The sequence below is a fragment of the Leucopleurus acutus genome (genome assembly GCF_964270905.1).
Source record: "Leucopleurus acutus genome assembly, chromosome: 20".
NCBI classification, from domain to species: Eukaryota; Metazoa; Chordata; class Mammalia; order Artiodactyla; family Delphinidae; genus Leucopleurus; species Leucopleurus acutus.
In genome coordinates this window covers 527,403-551,104 of record NC_139162.1, presented here as the reverse complement: position 1 = coordinate 551,104, position 23,702 = coordinate 527,403, and the positions used below count along the sequence as shown (strand labels likewise).

Below are 23,702 nucleotides of genomic sequence, written 5' to 3'. Positions count from 1 at the left end.
ACACGAAGATCTCTTAACACTTTCACAGTCAGTCAGGACTTGAAGCACCGTTTGGTGATAACGTAACTGGAGTAGAATATGCCAGAAGCTTTGCTAGGCAGACACGTTCAAGTAAGTGACATGACACCGCCTGCAGCCCCTCTCCTTGGATTTGTGAAAGAGCCACGGACGTCCCTTCAGGGAGGCCGTGTTCCTCGCCATCCCTGGAAAGCAGCCCTTGGAGATGCAGCTGAGCTCTGCTGGTGATGGTGGATAGGACAGCAGCCCGCTGGCTGGTACCAGTTCTGCAACTAACTACAGTGCTTATTTTCCAGGATGGTAAATTCAGAAACTTTTAGTAATGCTGAATTCAGTAAAGACTTTATATTAAAAACAAGCTCCCCAAATTGTCCCTTGGTACTTGAAGTTGTCTTAGCTGGAGAAGGGCCCAAAAGGAATAATCTTTTTTTTTCTAATTGTCTTCTTTTTTTTTTAATTGAAGTATGGTTAATTTACAATGTTGTGTTAGTTTCAAGTGTACAGCAGAGTAATTCGGTATACATATATATACATATACATATTCTTTTTCAGATTCTCTTCCATTAAAGGTTATTACAAGATATTTTATATACAGTAGTGTGTATGTGTTAATCCCAAACTCCTAATTTATCTCTCCCTCCCCCCCCAGCCCCTTTGGTAACAGTAAGTTTGTCTTCTATGTCTAGGAGTCTTGTTTTCATTTTGTAAATAAGTTTATTTGTATCATTTTTTAGATTTCACATATAAGTGATATCACATGATGTTCGTCTTTCTCTGTTTGACTTCCTTCACTTAATATGATAATCTCTAGGTCCATCCAAAGAATAATCTTGAATCTAAGTTCCCTTGTTAAATGTATGATGCTCATGGGGAATTCCCGGGTGGTCCAGTGGTTAGGACTCCACGCTCTCACTGCCCCAGGCCCGGGTTCAATCCTTGATCAGGAAACTAAGACTCTGCAAGCTACACGGTGTGGCTAAAAAAAAAAAAAAAAAAAAAAGTATGACACTCATAGATATCTTTGGTAAAAAAATAATTCTAGTTACATAAGAATTGCCATGTTTGGGCTTCCCTGGTGGCGCAGTGGTTGAGAGTCCACCTGCCGATGCAGGGGACACGGGTTCGTGCCCCGGTCCGGGAAGGTCCCACACGCCGCGGAGCGGCTGGGCCCGTGAGCCATGGCCGCTGAGCCTGCGCGTCCGGAGCCTGTGCTCCGCAACGGGAGACGCAACAGCAGTGAGAGGCCTGCGTACCGCCAAAAAAAAAAAAAAAGAAATGCCATGTTTGCCTTAGACCACAGCTTGCAAAGAGAGGTTCGGGGGAGGTCCCCAAGACTCTTTGTGGGTGTCAGCAAGGTAAAACTCTCTTCCTGACAATACTAGGAGGTGTCTGTTTCCCTCTGCTCCTGAGTGCACACGCGTGACGTGGGACAACGACGTCCCTCTGACAGCTGAGGAACATGCCTTTCTGTGTCTTAAACATTTCTCGGTTTTGATATGAACATGGTAAACATCAATAGATACAACCCACATAATCAAAAAGTCCTGGGCTCTTACGTAGCAGAATCTACATATTTAAAGGCTTAGTTGGAGGAGAGGGTGGTGCAGCTGTGAACGCGCCAGGCCTGCACTGACCAAGCACCAGTCATGTCAAGGTCAAGTCCCAAAGAATATCAAAACATTTTAAAATAATGCATAGGGACTTCCCTGGTGGCACAGCGTTTAAGAATCCGCCTGCCAATGCAGGGGACATGGGTTCGAGCCCTGGTCCGGGATGATCCCACATGCCAGGGAGCAACTAAGCCCGTGCGCCACAACTACTGAGCCTGTGCTCTAGAGCCCATGTGCCACAACTGCTGAAGTCCGTGTGCCTAGAGCCTCTGCTCCACGAGAGAAGCCACCGCAGTGAGAAGCCCACACACCTCAACGAAGAGTAGCCCCTGCTCGCCACAACTAGAGAAAGCCCGCGCGCAGCAACGAAGACCAAACGCAGCCAAAAATAAATAAATAAATAAATTAAATAAAATAATGCATAATGTGTATTTAATACATGAACAGCAAGATGACCATGACTACGGACTCCAGAGCGAGCGTGTGCTCCATCTTTTGTAGACAAGATCCCACGGATCCCTCTCCCACGACAGTAGTCGTTAAGAGCACACACCCTGGCACCAGACTGCTTGGGTTCAGACCCCAGCTCTGCCCCTATTAACTGTGACTCAGGGCAGCGCGTTCACTCAGGGCCTCGGTTTCCCCACCTGCAATGGGGGATGAGAGAACCTACCTGGCCGGATTCTCACGATGAATAACCCACCCAGCACGGTTTGCACAACGCAGCAGACACCTGTTAACCGTGACCAGAAACCTAAGGAAATGCTCACATTAGTGCTGGGGTCGTCCTTCCCGTATTTGATTTCTAGAGTTGCCCTGCATCGAGCTCCCATTCTTGAATGCCCACGGGAGCGAGCAGGGTGCACAGATGCTCGGCAGCCTGGGGGCCGTGGCTGGGATGTGGGGACTGCTGTTCCCAGAGTGCCGCGGTCCAGAAGACGGAGCTGTGTGCCACCACATGGGCGGGCGGGAACACAGCAAGGAGGGAGAGAGGAGGCTCGGCCCTGGAGATCACGGGGAGATGCGAAAAGGTGAAGCAGCGCATACAGATGGAGCTCAGCCCAGCCTCAGGGGCTCGTGGGCTCGCACATGGCCCCGGAGCTGTCCCGCACGTCACTCAGGCACCTGCCGATGGGTTTGCTGTGGAGGACGTGCCCTGCCCAGGCCCAGGCTGCAGGGCCTGGACGCCAGCCGCCCAGCTCCTGCACTGACCTCAGCCTAAGAACCAGCCCCTGCCTGCTTCTCGGGGTCCTGGGCGGGTGCTGTGCTCGTGCACCTAACTCCCACAATATGGTAATCTGGGGACAGCATGGGCATTCGGCGTTACAGGAATTAATACAGTTTGTCACTGAAACCCAGATTTACGTCCCAACTTTAAAGGGGTTCTAAAAGGACCGACGTGCACGTAGAAGTGCTCTAGCTGCCCCTGGGCTCCTGTGTTCGGGGCTGTGACCCCTGTGGCAACCGCGAGTTCCGGCCAGGCCAGCTTCTCCCCGTCCATCCTCAGGGTGCTTCAGTTCTTCCCTTCTGCCAGTAGAGACGGATTGTAAACACAGTCTACGGGATTTGTTTTGTTTATTCTGTTTATTAAACTGTAACCTCATATAGGATTGCCTTAGGGCCCAAGTAACAAATAAACTGTCAAACGAAATAAAACATAAAGCAGCAGGGGTGGAGACAGCAAAACCCAACTTGCACGCTGTGATCGGAGGCATCTGTGAAGCCAAGTATCCTCCCGTCTCCGAATAATCTCCAACTTGACCTGACCAACAACTCTTGTGCCCTCTCCAACCAGGGCTGGCTGGAGGGGCCACAAGAGGAATTCCGGAAACACAGGACCCCTTGGGGGAAGCTGCTGGGAGATCCTGGTGCCCAGCCGCCTGTGCTGGTCTATCTTTTCAACGATCCACGGGAGAGGGGGGAGTATGTGAGCCATGGTTGAAATTCTATGTAGAAGCGGCCACCTCTTCCTCTGTCAAATCAACCCCGTCAATCACAGAGAAAAGGCAGCCGTGCCTGCACCCCTGAGCCTCGTGGCCGCTGCCGCAGCAGCTTGTCCTGGAAGGAGGCCTGTCTGAGCGCTCAGCCCTCGCCTTGCACCGCATCTGCGCTTAGGCTGTCCTGTGTGCTGACGCTGTGCTCGGCCAGCCTGGCCTCCCTGGGACTGCGAGGCAAGCCAAGCGGGCAGCCACTGGGGGAAACTGGAAGTTCCCCAGGTTTCCAGGGCCTCCTGGAGACCAGCCCCTGTCACCGCACCTCCCGTCCGCCCAAGCAGGGTCTTCCTGCCCTCCCCTTCCCCACCTCCCATCTGTCTAGAGTCTGCTCTCCACGAAGCAGTCCAAATCATGCTTATAAAACAGAGCAATTGGTCCTGGGCTCAAAGCCCTCCAGCCCCTCCAGCACAGAGGAAGGGTCCTGACCACTGGGCATTCTGACCCTGGCCTGAGCCCAGTCCTGCCTCCCTCCACCTCCCTCCACCCAACCTGGCCACAGAGCATCTCCCACCTGCACATTCCCAGCTTCCGCCTTCCCTTCCCCTTCCACGAGAGCAGAATTTATGTTATGCATATTTCACCACAATTTTTCAGAGGTTCCCTTCTCTGTGGAGCCTGATCACCCCGCCTCAGGGTTTGTCACTGGAACGGGAGCCCACTGAGACCAGCCATCACTTTGTTCACGGCTGTGTCCTCAGCACCCAGGACACAGCCATGCAACATCTGTCAAAGGCAACTTCAGTTAATACCACAAAAATCTCCCTTTCTCTCCAGTTCCTTCCTTCTCTGCAACTTCTTTGGAGGCCTGTCACCAATCTCCCCAAAACTCGCCCCCAGAAACTCCAGCCTCCTACCCCATCTCCCCATCAGCTTTGCTTTGGACCAGTAACAGCACTGGTGTGTTTTCCCCATCCTCTGCCTCTTTCATCCTTTCTTTTGAGCTGTTTTTGTCCTTTGTCTTTCTGTTCTGCCCTACAGAATATCGAGAATGGGCCAGCCACCTCTGAGTTTGAGGGAACGGGACAGGAGTTCGGAGGAAGGTGGGTTTTCCTCAGTGGGCTGGCAGGAAAGGCCAGGACCTCTGCAAGCACTCGCTCGTCACTGTCTTTTCCCCGTTTTGCTGTGACTGTCCAACTTCAATGTGGTTTGTGGAACATCTGCAGAGGCAGGCCCACCACTGATGTGCTGAGAAACCGTTAACAGCCACAGACCTCTGGGGTCCAGAAGCAGCCAGCCGGTGGCCACTCTGTGTCTTAATATGGAAAAGCACAAAGGCCTAGGACCGTCCTCCTTCCGGGAGACGGCATGCTCTGTCCAGTGGGTGAAACGGAGCCTCTCCATGACAGCTGCTAGCTGTGTGTTATGGGCACACAATCTGACTAGTGGCTACAGGATCCCAGAGCATCCTGTTGGCTGCAGGGCACCTCCAATGGGGAGCTCCCAGGAGACAAGACACAGAACAGTGAGGCCTTCCTTCTTTCCTTATCCTGTCATCCCCCTAACAGGTAACCCGAGGGACCAGAGACATATCAAGCCTGTGACTTTCAGATACTGGCTATAACATGGACATCCAGACACGATCCCTCTTTCCTGCCAGCGGGACCCAGACAAGGCTTCTGAACAGGTGCCAGGGCATGGAGGTGAACATTGGGTGTCTGGTTGTGGCTCCCAAGTGGCTAAAGGACCTGGACAGGCAAACCCCAATGTGAACAGACAGAAAAGCCACTGCAAACTCACACTGTAGGAAAGGGGTTGGCCCCTGACAAGGGAATGACTGGGGTGCCCACTCACTCCGAATGGATCTGGAGGCTCCCTTGCAGTCTCCCCCTTTGCTGTGGCCACGCCCGCTCCAACCACAGCTCGGAGGGTGCTGGCAGCACTGTCAACTCACGCCTCTACTCCGTGACCGCAAAGGCAAAGTCCTCTCCCCGTTTGCAAACACGAGTCCTAGGAACTCCCTCACGGTCCAGTGGTTACGATGTGGCACTCTCACTGCCGGGGCCCAGGTTCAATCCCCGGTTGGGGAACTAAGATCCCGCAAGCCATGTGGCTTGGCCAAAAAAAAAACCTATGAGTCCTAAGGAAGGACTTGGGGGATGACTGTCCTCTCCCTGAACTACCCAATGTGGTGACTAGCGTGACGCTGCAAAGGGCTAGGGCCACACGATGGGTAGTGAGGAACCCAGCGGATGGGCTTTACTGAGAGGTATGAACAGCAGACATCTTCTCCAACCATCACTGCGGGCAGCGGCCTCCAAGCTGGCCCTCGATGACCCCTGCCCCCTGGGATTCATACCCTAGGGTTGTCCCTGCCACGTGGCACCTCATTACGTGAGAAGCCCATGGAGTCACACGGTGAGGAGCTGCTGCCACGGGCCAGGAGCCAGGCAAGGGCATTACCTTGGACACTTGGCAAGTTTCAGGTGACCACAACCCCAGGCGTCACCTGCACTGCAGCCTGGTGAGAGGCCAAGCACTCAGGAACCATGTGGCAATAAACACTGGTTGTTCTAACTTGCTGAGTTTAGGGTAATTTGTTACACAGCAATGGATAACTGATATAATCAACAGAGCAAGTGGTTAAATTAATGAATTTGGCATGTGTGTCCAGAACTCTGGGTGTTAACACAGACCTGCCCTTTCCAGGCCCCTCCTAAATGTCTGTCCAGAATCCCACGCCCACGTCTGGAGAACTATTGAGGAATACATAGCTACTTAGTCATGTGCGAGTTCCTGGACAGGTTTTTTGCTAATAATAATGGACTTTTCTCCTTTCAAGAACAAATCTGATATTATGAAATCTTGTTGTACGTGTGAGTAAAACCCAATTAGTGAGCCATACGAGAAGAAATCGTTTCCTAAGAAAGATGTGCAGTCCAGAAACAAAATTTACCAAAATGCAGATGACTTTATTCAAACATTCCACAGGGGAGTGTATTTTATAGATGACAACCTAACATTTTGCAAAGATCTAGGTATAGGCCAGGTCATTCAAAGCTGCAAGACAGCCTCAGCCCAGCAGCTCACCATTATGGGTACAGTTAGTCATTACCTTATGCGACAGCCAAAGGGTTCCAAAGACCAGGCCCAAGTGTGGAGTCACTATGCTTTTTTAAAAATTTTTATTGAAATATAGTTGATTTACAATGTTGTGTTAGTTTCAGGTGCACAGCAAAGTGATTCAGTTACACATACACATGTATATAGAAATATATATGTATATGTATATACATTCTTTTCTATTTTTATTGTTTTCATATTTATTTGTTTGGCTGCGTCGGGTCTTAGTGTTCGTGGTGGCACTCAGGCTCCAGAGCCCGCGGGCTTAGTTGCCCCGAGGCATGTGGGATCTAGTTCCCCAACCAGGGATTGAACCCCCACCCCCTGCATTGGAAGGTGGATTCTAAACCACTAGACCACCAGGGAAGTCCCTATCTATTCTTTTTTTAGATTCTTTTCCATTATAGGCTATTACGAGTTACTGAATATAGTTCCCTGTGCTATACAGTAGCTCCTTATTGGAACTGTGATTTAAAAAAAAAAGTTTAGCACTTTAGTTGCAGCCAAGCTGCCTAATTTGTAAAGAAGCAAAAAATTATTTGCTCTGATATTAATAACAGAGCTTATATCTTAAAACCAAAGATGGCCCAAAAGATCAACCTCTGTCCCAGACTGCTAAAGTGTTATTCCTATTTTACAGACAAGGGGACGGACAGATGTCCTCAGAGCAGCTTGCCTGAAGCCCCTCGGCTGACAGCTGGCGGCACAGGAGCCCAGCAAGGGTCACAGGGACGGCAGCAGGACGAGGCGCCTTGCTCCCCTGCCCTTCCCGCCTGGTGACAGGGAGGTGATACAGAGGCCTAGACAAGCCTGGGCCGCAGTCAGTTCACCACGATGGCCTCTGACACAGTTAAGGGAAGCCAAGCCCAAAGGTCCTGATGTGCACAGGGTTCCGAGAGCTGAGGAAGTAGAACTGAGTAAACACAAGTCACAAGGTACAGAAAGAACAGAGAGCAGGTGACGGACAGGAGTGGCTCAGGAAAGTGAAGGCGGTGCCTCAGGAGTGGGGCCCGGGAGGAGCCGGTCTCCCCCCACCCAGGTCCTTCTCTGCCAGGGTTGAGGCCACTGGGCATCTGAATTCTCTAACTGAACCCCCATCGCCCGAGGCCACTGCAGTGGTGGGACTGAGCAGGGCGGGGTTCAGAGTCAAGGTCCACCTCTCACCTGAGGCCTGGGTTGCAGCCAGCTCTCAAAGCACAGTTGTTCAGTAAATGTGTTTGGATGAGTGAATTAATGTTTCCCAGAACCTCATTTCCCACGACATCCTGGATGTGGACGGCTTCCCAGCTGATGAGCCGCTTTCATGTATTTTCATTGCATTTTATCTTTACAACAACCCCGTGGGACACCCAGTATCAGCCTCACTCTGCAGATAACTTTATCCCCACTTTACTGATGAGAAAACTGAGGCTTGGAGAAGGTAATCACTTGCTCAAGGCCACAGACTCAGAAGGACAGAAGCCCGCACTACTGTCCCAAAGCCCAGCTCCTGCTATCACCCTGCACTGCTTCCAAATGAACCTCCTGCAAAGAGCTTAGATTCCAATACCACTTTTTACTTCAAACAGTGTTAACAGGACTGCATCTTACACTCTCCCGAAACACGTTCAAATTTGTTAGAGGCTGTGAGTCACAAATTCTCTGTGCTGGGTGAGAAGGGAACCGGGTGAGGGTGGGGCTCAGCCACTTCCCGTTAGGGCGGCGTTGCACAAGCTCTGATAGGGTGCAAGGGGGCCAGAAACTACTGGGAAGCCTGGTCATGGTTACGGGACTGGTCTGGGGAGAGTGGACGGGAGAATGTGGGTGGGACAGTTTAACCAGTGAAAGAAAAACAGTGAAACAGTGAAGGAGGACACCGGGGAGGACGGATGGATCGTTGAGAGAGAAAGTGAGAAGGCAGGCAGTCCAGCTGTGCAGGACAGGGGCAGCCCCCTCTCCACAATCAACCACACTCGAGAAACTGGCTGCCAGAGGGGGGACCTATAATCAGGACGCTGCATTAAAAAAAAAGTCCCTAAACCTTTGCAGCTTCAGGACCGACGGGGGGGGGGCGGGGGGGGAGGGACACATATGACCTTTACAGCCATAGGGCGAAGAGCACAGGCCCTGAAACCAGTCAGACCATCTCTGAAACTCTGTGCCATTAATTCTTAGCTGTGACCTTGGAAAGGTTACTTTAAAGTGTTCTGAGTCTGTTTCCTTATCTGTAAAATAGACGTAAAAGCATTTACTTTGCACACTTGTGAAGATTAAAAGAATGTTTGATACACAGTCAGGCACTAGCTGGCCCTCAGTAAGACTGGTTATCGTCTAATGACCTTAGGAGTTTGGGGATTACGGAAAAACACACAAACAAACTTAAGTCACCATAACACAATCAGCAGTCTCAAGGCTAAGGGTTCAAGCACCAGACCTCCGGGGGGCTGGGAAAGAGGCGGGGACCCTGGGGTCCGGAATCCCAGGGATAAAACCACAGCCCCCCACCCCCACCCCGCCTCCCAGGGATAGAGCGGACTAAGTCCCCCGGGCTGTGATCCTGGTCTCCAGAGCTGGGCACGACTTCCAGAGGGAGTCAGCCTGCCTCCAGGAGAAAATAACAGTGGACGAGATGGTTACCTCTCCAAAATTAAGCATCTGTAGGCCAAGATTGCCAGCCGCCTGCGCCGGGGGGCTCAGATACCCTCTCCTGGAGTCCTTGCTCTTACCCTAAGCCCCTTCCTCGTCCGCTCCGTCCGCAGGACCCTCCGGGCACCACCCGGGCAGGCTCTGCGGCCAGAGCCCGGACCAGCGAAGCCCTCCTCCCCTCGGCAGCACCCTCTTCGCGCCCAGACCGCGCCGGGGTCCAAGGGTCGGAGTAGGGGTTAGGGTCCAGGTCTGAGGATCGGAGTCGAGGTCAGGATCCGGGTCTGAGGGTCGAAGTCGGGGTCAGGGCCGCGGGCGGCCCTGCCATCTGCGCACGCTCCGCGCCCCTCGGGCTCCCTCGCTCGCTCTGAAGTCCCGGGACCCGCTGCGCCAAGTCCCTACGGGAGCGGCGGCTCGGCGCGGCGTTCCGATGCCCTCCTTGGCTTCAGCTGTACTCGAGGCGCTCCGCACAAGGTGGCACCTCAAACCGCTAGAGAACTCCAGTCGGATTAGGGGTGCCGCTGACGCCGCGTGCGGCGCCGGAATCCGCGAGCAGGGGACTGAGGCTCGGCAAGCTTGACCGCGCAGGTGCCGCAACGAGGCCCGGACGGCGCAGGCGCTCCGAGGAAACCCTCCACCACCCCCCCGCCCCGCCCGACCGCGCAGGCGCCCCGAAGAGGCGTTGGACCGCGCAAGCGCCGCTTCTGAGTCAACATGGCGGCTGCGTGTCTGCTGCTGCGGGCCCTCCGCCTGGGTCCCGGGCCAGGGCCGGGGCGGCTGCGGGGCCCCTACTCTGGCTGGAGTCCAGCCAGCTCCGCCAAGACCGGGTGGAGGTGGCAGTATGTTGTCCACAGGCCTCTCATGGGTGTCGTCGGGCCTGGAGGCCGAGTCCTGCAGGTAATGTGTGGGGAAGATGCCCTCCCGCCGCCGGGTCTTCGTCGTCCGAGAGGCCGCTCCGGCCGGCAGCCCGGGGGAGGAGCGGGGGCCGAGGCCGCACAGTTCCTGCTTGGACTTTTCTAGTCCTTGTTTCGTGTGTTGGTATTTTCTGCCCGTCTTCCTGGCGTTTTGAAATTGACTCGAGTAAGAGTTTCATCAATTTCTGGCAGAGAACTATTAGCTCATATAGATCAGCTCCCACCCAGATGAATTCCAGCACCTTCCAGATGCTCGAAGTGGGCTGTCAGAAAGTTTTCCGTGTGAGCAAAGTACCTTGCAACTGTGTTTTACTTTTGTCGTGTAGCTTGACATGTTATGGATTCAAATTCAGAGACCCTCTGTGTGAAGGGTGTGTTCCAGGCACTGTTAATGTTAACATTTCACTCTGAAAACAAAGACCCTAAGTTCTAAGCTGAAAAATCAGCCTTTTTCGCCGATTTTTTTAGCCCTCTCTTAGGACCTCGACTCTCACATTTTAGGTTATAATGTATTAATGTTATTGTATTTTACCATAACTTGAGAACCAATTTCATATCATAATCCTGTTCTAGATTCCTGGCCACCTTTCCTGAGTCTGAGGACAACTATAGCTGCATTACACTTGTTTTTGTTTTTGCTGTTTAGTTCTATTGAGAAGGAAAATCGTAATTTATTATTTTTAATCAGATTCTTTGATTATTCTATGAAAATAAATAAGGACTGAAGTAGGCAATTCACACATACTTGTGAAGTCTAAACAGATAACCTCACCAGTGGCTATAATAGTAATTAAACAAAGTCATCTGGTTTAAACAAGCAGTGTTTAGGGCTGACTTTGAAGAATGACTTTTTTCCCCCCACTCGATCTAACACGCTGACGTTTCTCAGTTACTGGGCCCAGTCCACACTCTATGGTCCTCCCTTATATGCCTCCTGGTCATCACTGAGCCAAGAATAGTGGTATTAATTAAATGGGACAGTAATTGTATGGACGAGGAATTTTTAACCTGCTGCTAACAGGAAATTACATGTAACGTACTCCTTTAGTAAGGAGTTACTTTTCTCCGTAATAACAGCAGACCAAGGATGAACTAAGGGGAAAAAAATTAAAAATAAATAAGTAAATAAAACAGAAATGAAGAAATTGCCGCCACAGAGATAGAAGAAATTAAGATGCACCGTTGACCATAACATAAAACACATTCAGGCGGGAAACTGGTGGACTACCTGGGAACGTTCTACAAGGAATAGTCGTCTGCAGTTGTGGGGAGCAAAGGGTTTAGGCAGCCACTGTGGCCTTTGCTCCTTGGGTCCTGCAGGACAGTTGTGAGCCTCGGCTCACAGAATGGCAGCCAGTGTTCCGCACCTTGAGTTCAGCGTTTCTTTGACTTGCTCGCTTGCTTTTAAGCTTTTTGTTTTGTTTTGTTTTTTAATCAACATCCCCATTTTATTTTAGTTAGTTTTTTTAAACTATTTTTTAACATCTTTACTGGAGTATAATGCTTCACATTGTTGTGTTAGCTGCTGCTGTATAACAAAGTGAATCAGTTATATGTATACATATATCGCCATATCCCCTTCCTCTTGCGTCTCCCTCCCACCCCTCTAGGTGGTCACAAAGCACAGAGCTGACCTCCCTGTGCTATGCGGCTGCTTCCCACTAGCTATCTATTTTACATTTGGTAGTGTATATATGTCCATGCCACTCTTTCACTTCGTCCCACCTAACCCTTCCCCCTCCCCGTGTCCTCAAGTCCAAAAAATATGGAACACTTCACGAATTTGCGTGTCATCCTCGCGCAGGGGCCATGCTAATCTTCTCTGTATCGTTCCAACTTTAGTGTATGTGCTGCCGAAGCAAGCACTGCTTTTAAGGTTTTGATGTTGTTTGTTTTTTCTTTTGATGTTATGTTAAAACTTTGCAGTAATGCTCAGACTATTGCTTCACATTTCAGGACGGTGTTAATATTACAAGTGAATAAATATCAGAGCTTTTAGGAAAGACTGTGCAGCAGGGAATTAGTCTGCATTGCCTGCTGTGCTGTGGTGTTGGTGGGACTGATTCTCTCTATCGCTCTTTGCAGAGTTTCCAGTTGCGACTGCTAACCCCTACATTTGAAGGGATCAGCAGATTGTTGGTGAAACAGCATCTCGTCCAGAATCCAGTCGGACTCTGGAAACTTCTAGGTGTGTATCTTTTGAAGACAGAGGTGACAGGCAGAGCCTATGGCATTTGTGAGTAAATTCAGAGAATGTTGCTTGTTTGACGTCATCAGAAAAGCGAAATCGCGAAGAGGACCTTCGGCTGCTACTCGCTGTGAGCCCTCAGATGCTCTGAGATGAGGTTTATGAGGAGGAAATTTGCCTGAGGTCTGAACAAGCCATTTTTGCTTCTTTTGAGTTGTCTCTCTCTTTTTTGTCTTTAATTCTGGTAATAATTGGGCTGCTTGACAAAGGTTTTCCACGTGCTGTAGCCAACTCCAGGAACGTTTAGTAAGGAGCTGCAAACTGGCTGTGTATGTCTTGCGTACAGAAGGCAAGTAAACACAGCCTGCAGATAATGTGCTCTTACACTGGAGTCGCACCGTTTATTGAGATCTTGTGACATCCGGCTGTCTCTTTTGATCTTAGGTCAAAGGACCATAAGGGTTGACATCTGTACTTTTACTCCCCCCTTTATTCAGTTGGAACAGGGAAAAGGTGAAATCTCCCACTGCTACATACGTACCCACCCCCGGTCATAGCAGCCTACATGTGCCCCCAGTGGCACAGCCGTCACCTCCAGACACCCCCGTGTCAGGTGGACATCGAGGCAGTTTTATTTGTGATTCTCTTAATGTGTGTGAAGAAGGGTGCAGCCCAGTCACGTTGTGAGACGCTTTCCCCCGTTTTAAGCAGTGGTTGGTTCAGACCTTGGACAAGTCAGAGCCTTTGGTGTGAGGAGTGGTCCGGGCGCGTCTGGGTGAAGGTGGTGGTCCGGGACCGCTGCTGCTGCATCGTGCGGAAGCCGCTTCCCGCTGTTCATTTGTTTAAATTCATTTAAAGTGACTGCATGTCAAGGGCTTCCCTGGTGGCTCAGTGGTTGAGAATCTGCCTGCCAACGCAGGGGACATTGTTGTGGCTCACGGGCCCAGCCACTCCGCGGCATGTGGGATCTTCCCGGACCGGGGCACAGAACCCACGTCCCCTGCATCGGCAGGCGGACTCTCAACCACTGCGCCACCAGGGAAGCCCTGTGTTCATCATTTTTATTCCCTCACGTTGGCTAATTTAAATTACAGAAACACTTACTTCAGTTGAAGTAGTTCATTGTTTACAATGAGTAGCTAGTAGAGTAAGAATGATTACCCCAGCTTCTAGATCCTGTGCGCGTAGCTTTCAGATAGCTTCTGTTTTGCTTTGGCTGTCCTGGAATACCCCTTCTCCTGAGGGCTCCCCTGTGGCTGCAAGCCTGCTTGTCGTTGAACACGTTCCCTCTTCCTCGTAGGAGGCACGCACTACTTCAACACCTCAGGGTGGAAGCAGAAGACTAAAGGCAGCGATAAAGCCAAGGGGAGGAGCCCTGAAGATGACGAAGGTATATCCATGAGATCTGAAGCACTGCCTGCACACGTGTGCTCTAGTCTAAGGAACAGGAAGCCCATCCTGGGATCACACCTGCCCCCCGTCCCTAATGCGGTTGCTGGATTCTTCCTGCCCATCCTTTTAGGGATGGCATCATCAGCACCTGTGTCCCTTGTTCAGGGTATCTGAAGGCGGGTGGGGCTGCTGTGCTCTGTGTGGAGAGGGTGGACCTCGGATCCACCCTGGACTCAGAGCTCTGGGGGAGGAAGGCTCCAGGACTCCCCGGCCGAAGCCCTGCTCTCGTGCACACCTGACTGGTGTTGGCACTGCCTCCAGGCCTGAGGAGCAGCCCCAGAGGACAGGATGGTACAGGGCATGACCTTGGGGAAGGAGTGGGGCCCCAAGTCCCGGGGCACAGCGAACTCACTTGCAAGTCTCCTCTGGACTCTGGAATTAGGACTCGATGATTGTGTGAAGGGGAGGGAAATGAAAAGGGAACTTTGGACTGAATTGACCTCTAAGATGACAGCTGGCTGCAGGCAGCTGATACACATGGAACTCGCTAGGCCTTAGGAATGGTTGGAGCGTGCCCAGCACTGTGCTCAGTGATTTGTGCACTCTCTCTTCAGAGTGACCTGTCACTGGCCCTTTCTACATACGAGGACGCTGGATGCCTGCTCTTTGCCTGGTCCAGGGAGGGACACATGCGTGGGGAAGTGGCGCTGATTTTGACGTGGCTGCAGAGGGTTGTGGTGTGGGACCCGAGGCCCGGGGGCCCTGGAGGAGGTACTTTACCCAAAGGCCAGCCATGCTCAGAACCAGGCTCCTGTGAGCCCCAGACGCCTCAGGGGGGACGGCAGCCTGAGAAACGCTTTCTTTATCGGACCCTGGGCCTGTCACCAGAGCTGCACACAGACTGGTCCCGTTCCCCAAGCCTCATCTTTCCAGAAGGGCGCAGCCACCCTGGCAGCTTAGTTGGAACAAGACGGCTTCCCGACCAGGTTTTGGTAACCGTGGGGAGGACCTTCCTCCCTAGTCTGGTCCAGAAACGTCTTAAGGAGCTGGGGGTCTGGAGGTTCGGCCCCAGAGCCCCCTGGTTATGGGGTGAAGCCCCTTGTGCTCGACTTTCTAGGAGGGGCTGCGTTTTCCTGATGCTCATGTCCATCCTTCGCTGGCGGCCCCTTCGTTTACCTTGAGAGGAGCTGTAACTTTCCATTGGTCTCGACTCCCATAGTGCCCTTGACTGGGTTCAGATTAGACGTTTCTGGCTGTCGACCTCCTGGCTGCAGGCTCAGGCAGTGTGTGTGCTGCAGGCCTCCTTCATCATCACCCCGGGGGAAAGCCCCCAGGGGACTTGGCTCTTCTTGTTTTTTTCTTTTTATAAATTTATTTATTTATTTTTGGCTGTGTTGGGTCTTCATTGCCGCGCGCAGGCTTTCTCTAGTTGCGGCGAGCGGGCTTCTCATTGAGGTGGCCTCTCCTGCTGCGGAGCATGGGCTCTAGGCCCGCGGGTTTCAGGAGTTGTGTCATGTGGGCTCAGCAGCTGTGGCTCACGGGCTCTAGAGTGCAGGCTCAGTAGTTGTGGCACACGGGCTTAGTTGCTCCGTGGCATCTGGGATCTTGCCAGACCAGAGATCGAACCCATGTTCCCTGCATTGGCAGGCGGATTCTTAACCACTGCGCCACCAGGGAAGTACCCCCATGCATTCTTTTTTTTTTTTCTTTTAATTTATTTGTTTCTTTGGCTGTGCTGGGTCTTAGTTGCGGCATGTGGGATCTTTTAGTTGCGGCATGCGGGATTTAGTTCCCTGACCAGGGATCGAACCTGAGTCCCCTGCATTGGGAATGCAGAGTTGTAACCACTGGACCACCAGGAAAGTTCCCCACCCCACCCCCATGCATTCCTAAGCATTTCACTGCATGACCTTTGACCATGGGTATTTTTCTTTTTTATTTTATTTGTTTATTTTTGGCTGCATTGGGCCTTTATTGCTGTGCATGGGCTTTTCACTAGTTGCGGCGAGCAGGGGCTACTCTTTTTTTTTTTTTTTTTGCGGTACGCGGGCCTCTCACTGTTGTGGCCTCTCCCGTTGCAGAGCACAGGCTCCGGACGTGCAGGCCCAGCAGCCATGGCTCACAGGCCCAGCCGCTCCGCAGCATGTAGGATCTTCCCGGACCAGGGCACGACCCCGTGTCCCCTGCATCGGCAGGCGGACTCTCAACCACTGCGCCACCAGGGAAGCCCAGCAGGGGCTACTCTTCATGGCAGCGCGTGGGCTTCTCATTGCGGTGGCTTCTCTAGTTGTGGAGCACGAGCTCTAGGCGTGCAGGGTTCAGTAGTTGTGGCTCATGGGCTCAGTAGTTGTGGCTTGCGGGCTCTAGAGCACAGGCTAAGTAGTTGTGGCACACGGGCTTAGTTGCTCCACGGCATGTGGGATCTTCCCGGACCACGGATCGAACCCATGTACCCTGTGATGGCAGGCGGATTCTTAACCATTGTGCCACCAGGGAAGTCCCCCCCCATGCATTTTTAAGCATTTCACTGCATGACCTTTGACCATAGGTATTTTTCTTTATTTTGCCTACTTTTTTTTTCCCCCCGGCCGCACCGTGCAGCATATGAGATCTTAGTTCCCAGACCAGGAATCGAACCAGTGGCCCCTGCACTGGGAGGGCCAGGGAATTCCCTCCTACAATTTTTTTTGATACTATGTTTTTATATTTTTCCTACAGTTTCATTGGTTTTGTCAGCAGTTCCAGGTCTCTTACTCCACACGTTTCCATGTGAATTTACTTTGTAGATTTTCCTTCTTCTACCTTCCTGGGGTGTAGTGCTGGCAGTCCCAGCTTTCCCTGAGGTTTGTAGGCACCTGACTGTTGAAGGAGGTCCCAGTCAGGTGCCCTCTGCTCGGCGTTTGGCAAGTAGCACTTTAATAGTAATAACTTGTAGTTTATCACCGAGATCATAGTTTTCCTTTAAAGCTGATTGTTTGAACACATGTGTCTTCATGTTCTGAGATATGTGATGTGTCTTCAAGTCTGTCATTCATTTCAGAGACATTCTGAGCTGGAGGAGGAAGGTGAGGGCTTTTGCTTCCTGAGAAAATACGGAAAAGAAACCCTGAGGAGGCGGATACTGGCAGATGTGAACGTTGTTTCCTCCCAACAAGTCAATGCTGGGTCCAGTAACATGTAGTTTAATGGAACAAAGTAGGAAATCCAGAAGCAGAGTCTAGTTTGTCTAAGAATTAGCAAGTAACTAAAGTGGCATTTCACACGGTGGCAGAAAGGGTGGATTGTATGAGAAATGGTTTGGAACCGTTGCTTAGTTGTTTGGAAGGAGATTAAATTAGACTCTCATTTCATATACCAACATAAATTCTGAGTGGATTGAATCATTAAATTTAAAAAACAGAATTGGAAAAGAATTAGGAGAAAACAGAGAGGACCGTTCCTTAACTTGAAACGGGTAAAGCCTTTTCTTAGAAGGAGAAGGTAGGTGGGCCGGAGCAGCTTCTGCGTCTGCCTGGCCCGTGTCCCATCGCTCAAGCTGGTGCATGGTCCTGCGGATACTGATTCTGGGAGGAGTGGCCATGGCCACTTTCTTTCTGCAGCTTCTAACCTGCCGTGGCTGCGGACACGTGCTCCCCCCGCCTAATCCCATCGCAAGTTACCATCGGGCACTGTAGCGCCGGGGACCAGAGGCAGAGTCAGTCTGGAGAAAGGGTTGCGCCGGCTCCTTCCCTCCGCCCGTGCCACACACCTGCACGCCTGGCGCACACCCGATGAGGTGGCGGCCCTGGGCCGGGTCTGCGCCTCCCCGCCTCCTTCACGTGCTGGTTGTATATTTGTTCATTTTGGGGTGAACTGTAGCTTGCCTCGAGAAAGCGGGATAAAGTTCATGTCCGTTATATTTGCATTAGACGATAATTGCTTGCTAAACCAAAGGTTTTTTTTCCATGAGGGTGTCTTCTGGACTGTGAGGGAGTTGACTGGCCCGTGAGCTCTCAGCTCTGTGGACTGCATGCAGGCAGCACAGCCCAGCGTCCCGCTCAGACCTGCCCTCTGAGAGCCTTGAATGAGAAAGGCCAGTCCTGAGAGATTATATACGTTCGCTTCTCCAAACCCAAGATTACAGAGCTGGAGCACAGATTAGCGTTGGAGTGATGGAGTTGTCGTGGCTTGACTGGTGATGGATACGCAGACGTTGACCTGTGGTGAAATTGCACAGAACTAGAGCCACACAGGAGCGCGGGTCGCAAGGGGTGGCTGTGTCAGTATTGTCCACGTTTGGGTTGTGATGTTGTTCCCAGTTTTGTCAGATTGACTGTTGGAAGGCCCTGAGCCCAGTAGACGCGGAAGAGGGGCCTCTGTTACTTCTCACGAGTACGTGGCGCCTACAGTTACCTCGTCGTGAAAGGTTAACAAACAGCGATGGCTGGCATTTCCAGAACACTTTTTGTGGATGGTGCCCCTTTATCCTCTGTGAGGTGCACCTCGTCTCCATCTTCAGGTTTCTCTCCGGGCTGAGGGTCAGGACCAGCCCCGTGGTGGTATTAACGAGAGCCGGGGTATCGCCGCATCCTCCCAGTGTTCACGGCACAGTGCTCACGGCTGGGGTGAACACCTGGAGGGCTCCTGCCGTGGTCTCCTGCACGTTCAGCAGCGTCGTAACTCGTTCATTTGTCTTCAGGTGGCTGGTTCAGGTGACTCACCGCAGCAGCTGACATCCTCCGACCCCCAAGAAGGACTCGTGGGACCATAGTTTTCCAGCGGTCCCGCAGGCTGCTGCCCAGCGGGTAGACAGTCTAACGGCTTAGGAGGCAGCAGCCTTTCCTGGGTGCCCCAGGCAGTAGAGATTTTGGGGTGACCCTCAGCTCTCCGTGAGCTGGATATACGAGGAGCAGCCGGCGGGAGGAGCTGTGCTCACGAAGGCGGGTTCACCCCCCGCAGACAGGGCACAGGCAGAGGCACCAGTCGGCAGCCTCGTGTCCCCGAGTCTGTGGGGATGATGGACTTGGTGGGCAGGAGACGGGGCCTTCGGAGTGGAGGGAATGTCCTTTCTGCCCAGAGCGTTCACATGCCTTTTCTCTGTAGAGTCTCAGGGTCAGATCTTGTTTCATCTCCTAGAGCTCAAGAAGCTTCCATCTGCTTAGCCCATCCTATGTCTCACTTCCGTATCTTCCCTTACTGTTTTCCCGTTGTCTTTCTTGGAGCGGCCCTCATGATCTCATACCTGGTCAGTACTACGGATACATGTTTTGTTACACTTGGTTTCCTTATGTTAAAGTTTCAGAAATAGAACCAGTTCAACCAGTTCAGGCTGGCGCGGCAGGGCTGTGGGGCAGTGCGGCTGCCAGCGTTGATTGCCCCCACTGGGTTGTTAGCAAGGCTGAAGGTTAAATATTTGAGAGAGATGGCTTCTCACCTGAGAACATGAATCTGCTGTCCAACAAGTGGTCACCTTTATGAGCTTGAAATATCGGATACACTGTTGTAAGCTATCGTAAGATGGGGTGATACCTAAAATGTACCTTCGTGTTTTCAAAATGGCTGCTGTGACGGTCTCTCAGGCTTCAGCTTTTTCCTTTTATTTATTTTTTATTTTTTAAATATTTATTTGGCTGCTTCGGGTCTCAGTTGCGACACGCGGGATCTTCAGTTGCAGCATGTGGGATCTAGTTCCCTGACCAGGATCGAATCTGGGTCCCCTGTGTTGGGAGCGCGGAGTCTTATCCATTGGACCACCAGGGAAGTCCCTCAGGCTTCAGGTTTCTAAACCGATTTAAAATGCTTTCGAATTCTTCCAGGCCGCCCGTTGGAGAAGCAGGTGGTATGTGTGGGTGGCTGCACCTCCAGGCTGTGCAGAGGGCAGGGGGCCCTGAGTCCCTCCACAGTCTGTCCTTGGAGAGGTGACCATGGCCAGCTCTGCTGTGTGTGCCAGCATGGCCTCTGGGGAGGGTGAGTGAACGGTGGAAGCTTTGGTTGCTGAGACAGGTCTGTCTTGGGCAGAGCTGGTGAAGAATTGTACACGCATTTCTCAAAAGGCGTTGTTAACTGCAGGTCTTGCAAAAGCTGCGTGGAGTGTTAGGAAGGATGGGCCCACCCTGCACAGGTGAGCGAGGCCAGGTTGTTCCAGGGCCTCCTGGGGTGTGGATGAGGTGTCCGGTGGATGCAAGGACTGGGGAGGTGGGCTCCTGGGGGCGGTGGGCTAGCGAGACCATGTGAAATGCTGGGTCGACAGCACCGTGTCAGTAAGACGCAGCCCCTGCCCCCGTGTGATTGGTGGGAGGAGCACTGTGGCCTTGCCTTTGCTGGGACTCTTTCCCATCTGTGCTGTGCGCTGGAGGGAGGTGCCGCCCCCAGGAGCTCCTATGTCAGGTGTGAATCCGGGGAATTTATCTCATGGTTCTGATAAAGAGCGGGTCTCCAGACTGTTTTACACTTCGAAGTGTGCTGTTTGTCCAGTGTTTCTGTGATGAATGCTGTGCAGCTCGCTTGAGTGTCAGTCCCAGGTGGTTGTGTGGGGGGAGGGCAGGTGGTGGTGGAGAGGTTGTTGTTAACAGGGACCTGGGCGTGAGCCACAAGCACCGGGGCTGGGTCGGTATCTGGTCGAGCCTGGAAGGCCAGCGAGGGTCGTAGTGGGGCAGATGTGCTGTCAGTGAGATGTGGCGCCACTGTGGAGCTGCGCTGGTCCTGGGAGGCTTTTGACTTTAAAAATGGTTTCATGTTATCCCAGCAGGTGGGACCCCAGGAATGGGATGTTGGTGACCTTGAACGGCGTGTAAGGAGTCACTGTGTTGACGCATCGGCTACACTGGCGCGGGGACGTCGAGCCCCCTGACGTGGGGGGCGGGGCAGGGGCGGGGGCTCCACCCTGGTCTTACACCCGCTCCCCCCACCCCACAGAGGCGCGGCGGCGCCGGGAGCGCGAGGACCAGATGTACCGCGAGCGGCTGCGCACGCTCTTTGTCATCGCCATGGTCATGAGCCTGCTCAACGCGCTGGGCTCCAGCGGCGGCAGCATCTCCTGGAGCGACTTCGTGCACGAGATGCTGGCCAAGGGCGAGGTGCAGCGGGTGCAGGTGGTGCCCGAGAGCGACGTGGTGGAGGTGTACCTGCACCCCGGCGCCGTGGTATTCGGGCGGCCTGTGAGTACCGGGCCTGGCGGGGTTGCTTAGAGCAAGCTGTGAGTGTCTTGATTTAAGGAGGAGGCCTGGAGGCTTTGAGAAGGGGGCGAGGCAGTGTGGTCCCAGCGGGGTCTGTGCAGAGAGGAGGTGGGAGGGCGACAGGGGCTCTGGGCTGAGGGAGAGGGGGCAGCGGGCGTCCAGGCTCTGCCTGGCGTGTGGCTGGCTGGAGCCCAGCAGGCGGGGGAGGGAGGGGCTGGGGCTGTGCTGGTGGAAACCCCTTGGGGCCGGAGTAGGTGGCTGAGAGACCGGTGGGCAAGGGCCAGCCCTGGCAGGAGCAGGAAAGAAAGGGGGCGGAGGAGAGGGGCCCTGCGAGGGGGAGGGGAGGCTGCAGGCTTGTGCCAGGTAGAGGGCTGGGCGTCAGGGAGGGGGAGACATGCCCAGCACAGCAGGGGGGTGGGCGCAAGGAGAGCGGCTGCGTAGACCCTCCTGCGAGGAGGGGCCGCCGTCCCGCCTGCCTTCCCATCTCCGACCCTCTCATGTACCCCCGGAACACGCCGCCAGCCTGAGGCCCTGCAAAGGCGACATCCATACCAGAATATTTTCTTTTTTCTTTAATATTTTATTTATTTATTTATCTGGTTGTACCGGGTCATAGTTGCGGCAGGCGGGCTCCTTAGTTGCGGCATGTGAACTCTTATTTACAGCATGCATGTGGGATCTAGTTCCCCGACCAGGGATCGAACCCAGGCCCCCTGCATTGGGAGTGTGGAGTCTCATCCACTGCACCACCAGAGAAGTCCCCCACAATATTTTCTAACACACTTACCCTGTTTGTGTTTCCCAGGTGCCTCTATACTGGCCTGAGAGCCTTTTGTGCTAATACTTTTAATCCAGGATCCAATCAAGGATCCTGACTTCAGCATCCTTCCCGTCTTCTGTTAACAGTTTAGACAGCGGGAAAAGCAGGCACCTTTCTCCACGCCAGGAGACAGGGCTTCCTGGTTGCACTCGCTCTGCTCGCGGGAGCCCAGGTTTGCTCCTGTGGGCGGAGTGCCTGCTCCCTGATGGCTCACTCACACGGTGCCCCAGAGCATGCCCCGCGGGCGCCCCGGGCCGCTGTGCTTCTGGGCTGGGCGGGTGCTGGGGTGAGGGGGCTCATCCTGCCCGAGCAAGCGCCCATGGGCGCAGCCCAGCCCTGCGAGCCTCTCCGTCTGCACAGCTGGGCAGATGGTAGAAGTGAAACTCCAGTGCGCTTGACAGGCCAGGGGCAATGGTAGCCGCTGCCGGCCCCAGGGTGAGGGGCCTGGTGGCTGCTGCTGCAGCTGCTGATAGGGGCCCAGGGGATCAGAGAAGGCTTCACAAGGCACGGGGTTGAAGGGGCTTCTGGGATCACGCCTTTTGCCTTTGGATGTTGAAATAGAAAGAGGGTCCTTTCTACGTTTTTCCCTTGCATCCAAATTGACCAGGGCAGGTGTTTGAGTGATCAAGGATCGATGAAGTTCAGAACAAGTGTTTGGGGTGCGTTAGGTTAATCCAGCCACTAAGGCCAAGAGGCGTTCCATTGCAAAGCTTGGTTGTGACTGGTGGGTCCCCTGTGTGCCCTCCATCTGGCCTTCTCAGCCCACAAAGTGGAGCCTGACCCGCAAGACTTTCAAGAGACTTCAGAGCGGGGGAAATCTGGTTGCTCCATTTAGATTCCGAGAGTGTGCTTAGAATCTGAGCCTGGAACAGTTTAACTCTGGAAAGCATGGGCCCGGCTGCCAGAACCATGACTGACGTGGGACTGGGGTGGAGGTGATGAGACTGTCCCACCAGCTTCCGGGAGACGCCGCCTGCTCCCTATTCCTTAGTCTCTCGTCTGCCTGAGGACGGAGGAGCGCACTCGGTTGACTGTCAGATCCAGCCGATGGTTAGACAGGGACCCTTCTCAGGGTGACTGTGGGTTTGGTCCCGCAGTGCGGGTTCCTTGCCGAGGCTCTGCTGTGCCCTCACAGCGGAGTGCGACCGGGTGCTGAGGTTAAGATGCACGTGCTGCCTTTCGTTTGCTTAAAATGTTTTTTCGTGAACGTGTCACTGTAATTGTGTTTGAGAGAACGAAAACTCCCTAGACGTGGAGGGGGTCTCTGAGTGGCAGGCCTCTGCTTCTGAAGTCCTGCACTTGTCCACACACTGTGGCTGGGGCACTGTTCTCTGTCCTCAGGGTCAGTGGTCTGACCTGTACATCATTCTCGCGGTCCCTCTGCTTTCTGCCCCCAGCGGCTGGCCTTGATGTACCGAATGCAGGTGGCAAATATCGACAAATTTGAGGAGAAGCTTCGAGCAGCTGAGGATGAGCTGAATATCGAAGGCAAGGACAGGATTCCGGTTTCCTATAAGCGGACGGGATTCTTTGGAAAGTAGGTTGGTCATTTCTGTGTGCCTCTAAACTAAACCAGGCTTGACTTTGTAATGTGAGAAACAAACCCCAATAAAAATCTCACGCTGGCTGTGCATGCAGTGAGCTGGAGCCCCTCGTGGGAGGCGGGCGCGTGAGGGGTGGCATGAGGTGGGACAGCTTGGAGTCACTTTTAGGCACCACTTCCGCTGTGTGTGGTGTTTCCGAATTCAGCCCAGGTTGGGTTTGCTGTTGCCTGCAAACAGGAAGATGAGGCAGGAAAGGGAGAAGCAGGGTGTCCAGTGGAACTTCTTGGTTCCGTGCTGAAGAGAGACATAGAGACCATGCAGGGCCTGTGGGTGGCAGGGCCTGCAGACTCCTTGGTGGGAGCACATTCATCAGCGGGACACAGGCC

General features: G+C 53.1%; 1 protein-coding gene across 1 annotated transcript in view; it reads left to right on the top strand.

Annotated features, from left to right (window-relative positions):
- The first annotated feature begins 9,990 nt into the window (after window positions 1-9,990).
- The window catches only part of SPG7 (SPG7 matrix AAA peptidase subunit, paraplegin), a 30,894-nt gene continuing 17,182 nt past the window's right edge, over window positions 9,991-23,702 (top strand). The window contains 5 exon segments of the mRNA XM_082862039.1: window positions 9,991-10,201; window positions 12,304-12,406; window positions 13,707-13,796; window positions 20,693-20,934; window positions 23,170-23,309. Coding sequence (XP_082718165.1) covers window positions 10,019-10,201; window positions 12,304-12,406; window positions 13,707-13,796; window positions 20,693-20,934; window positions 23,170-23,309 — 758 coding nt within the window. The 5' untranslated portion in view covers window positions 9,991-10,018.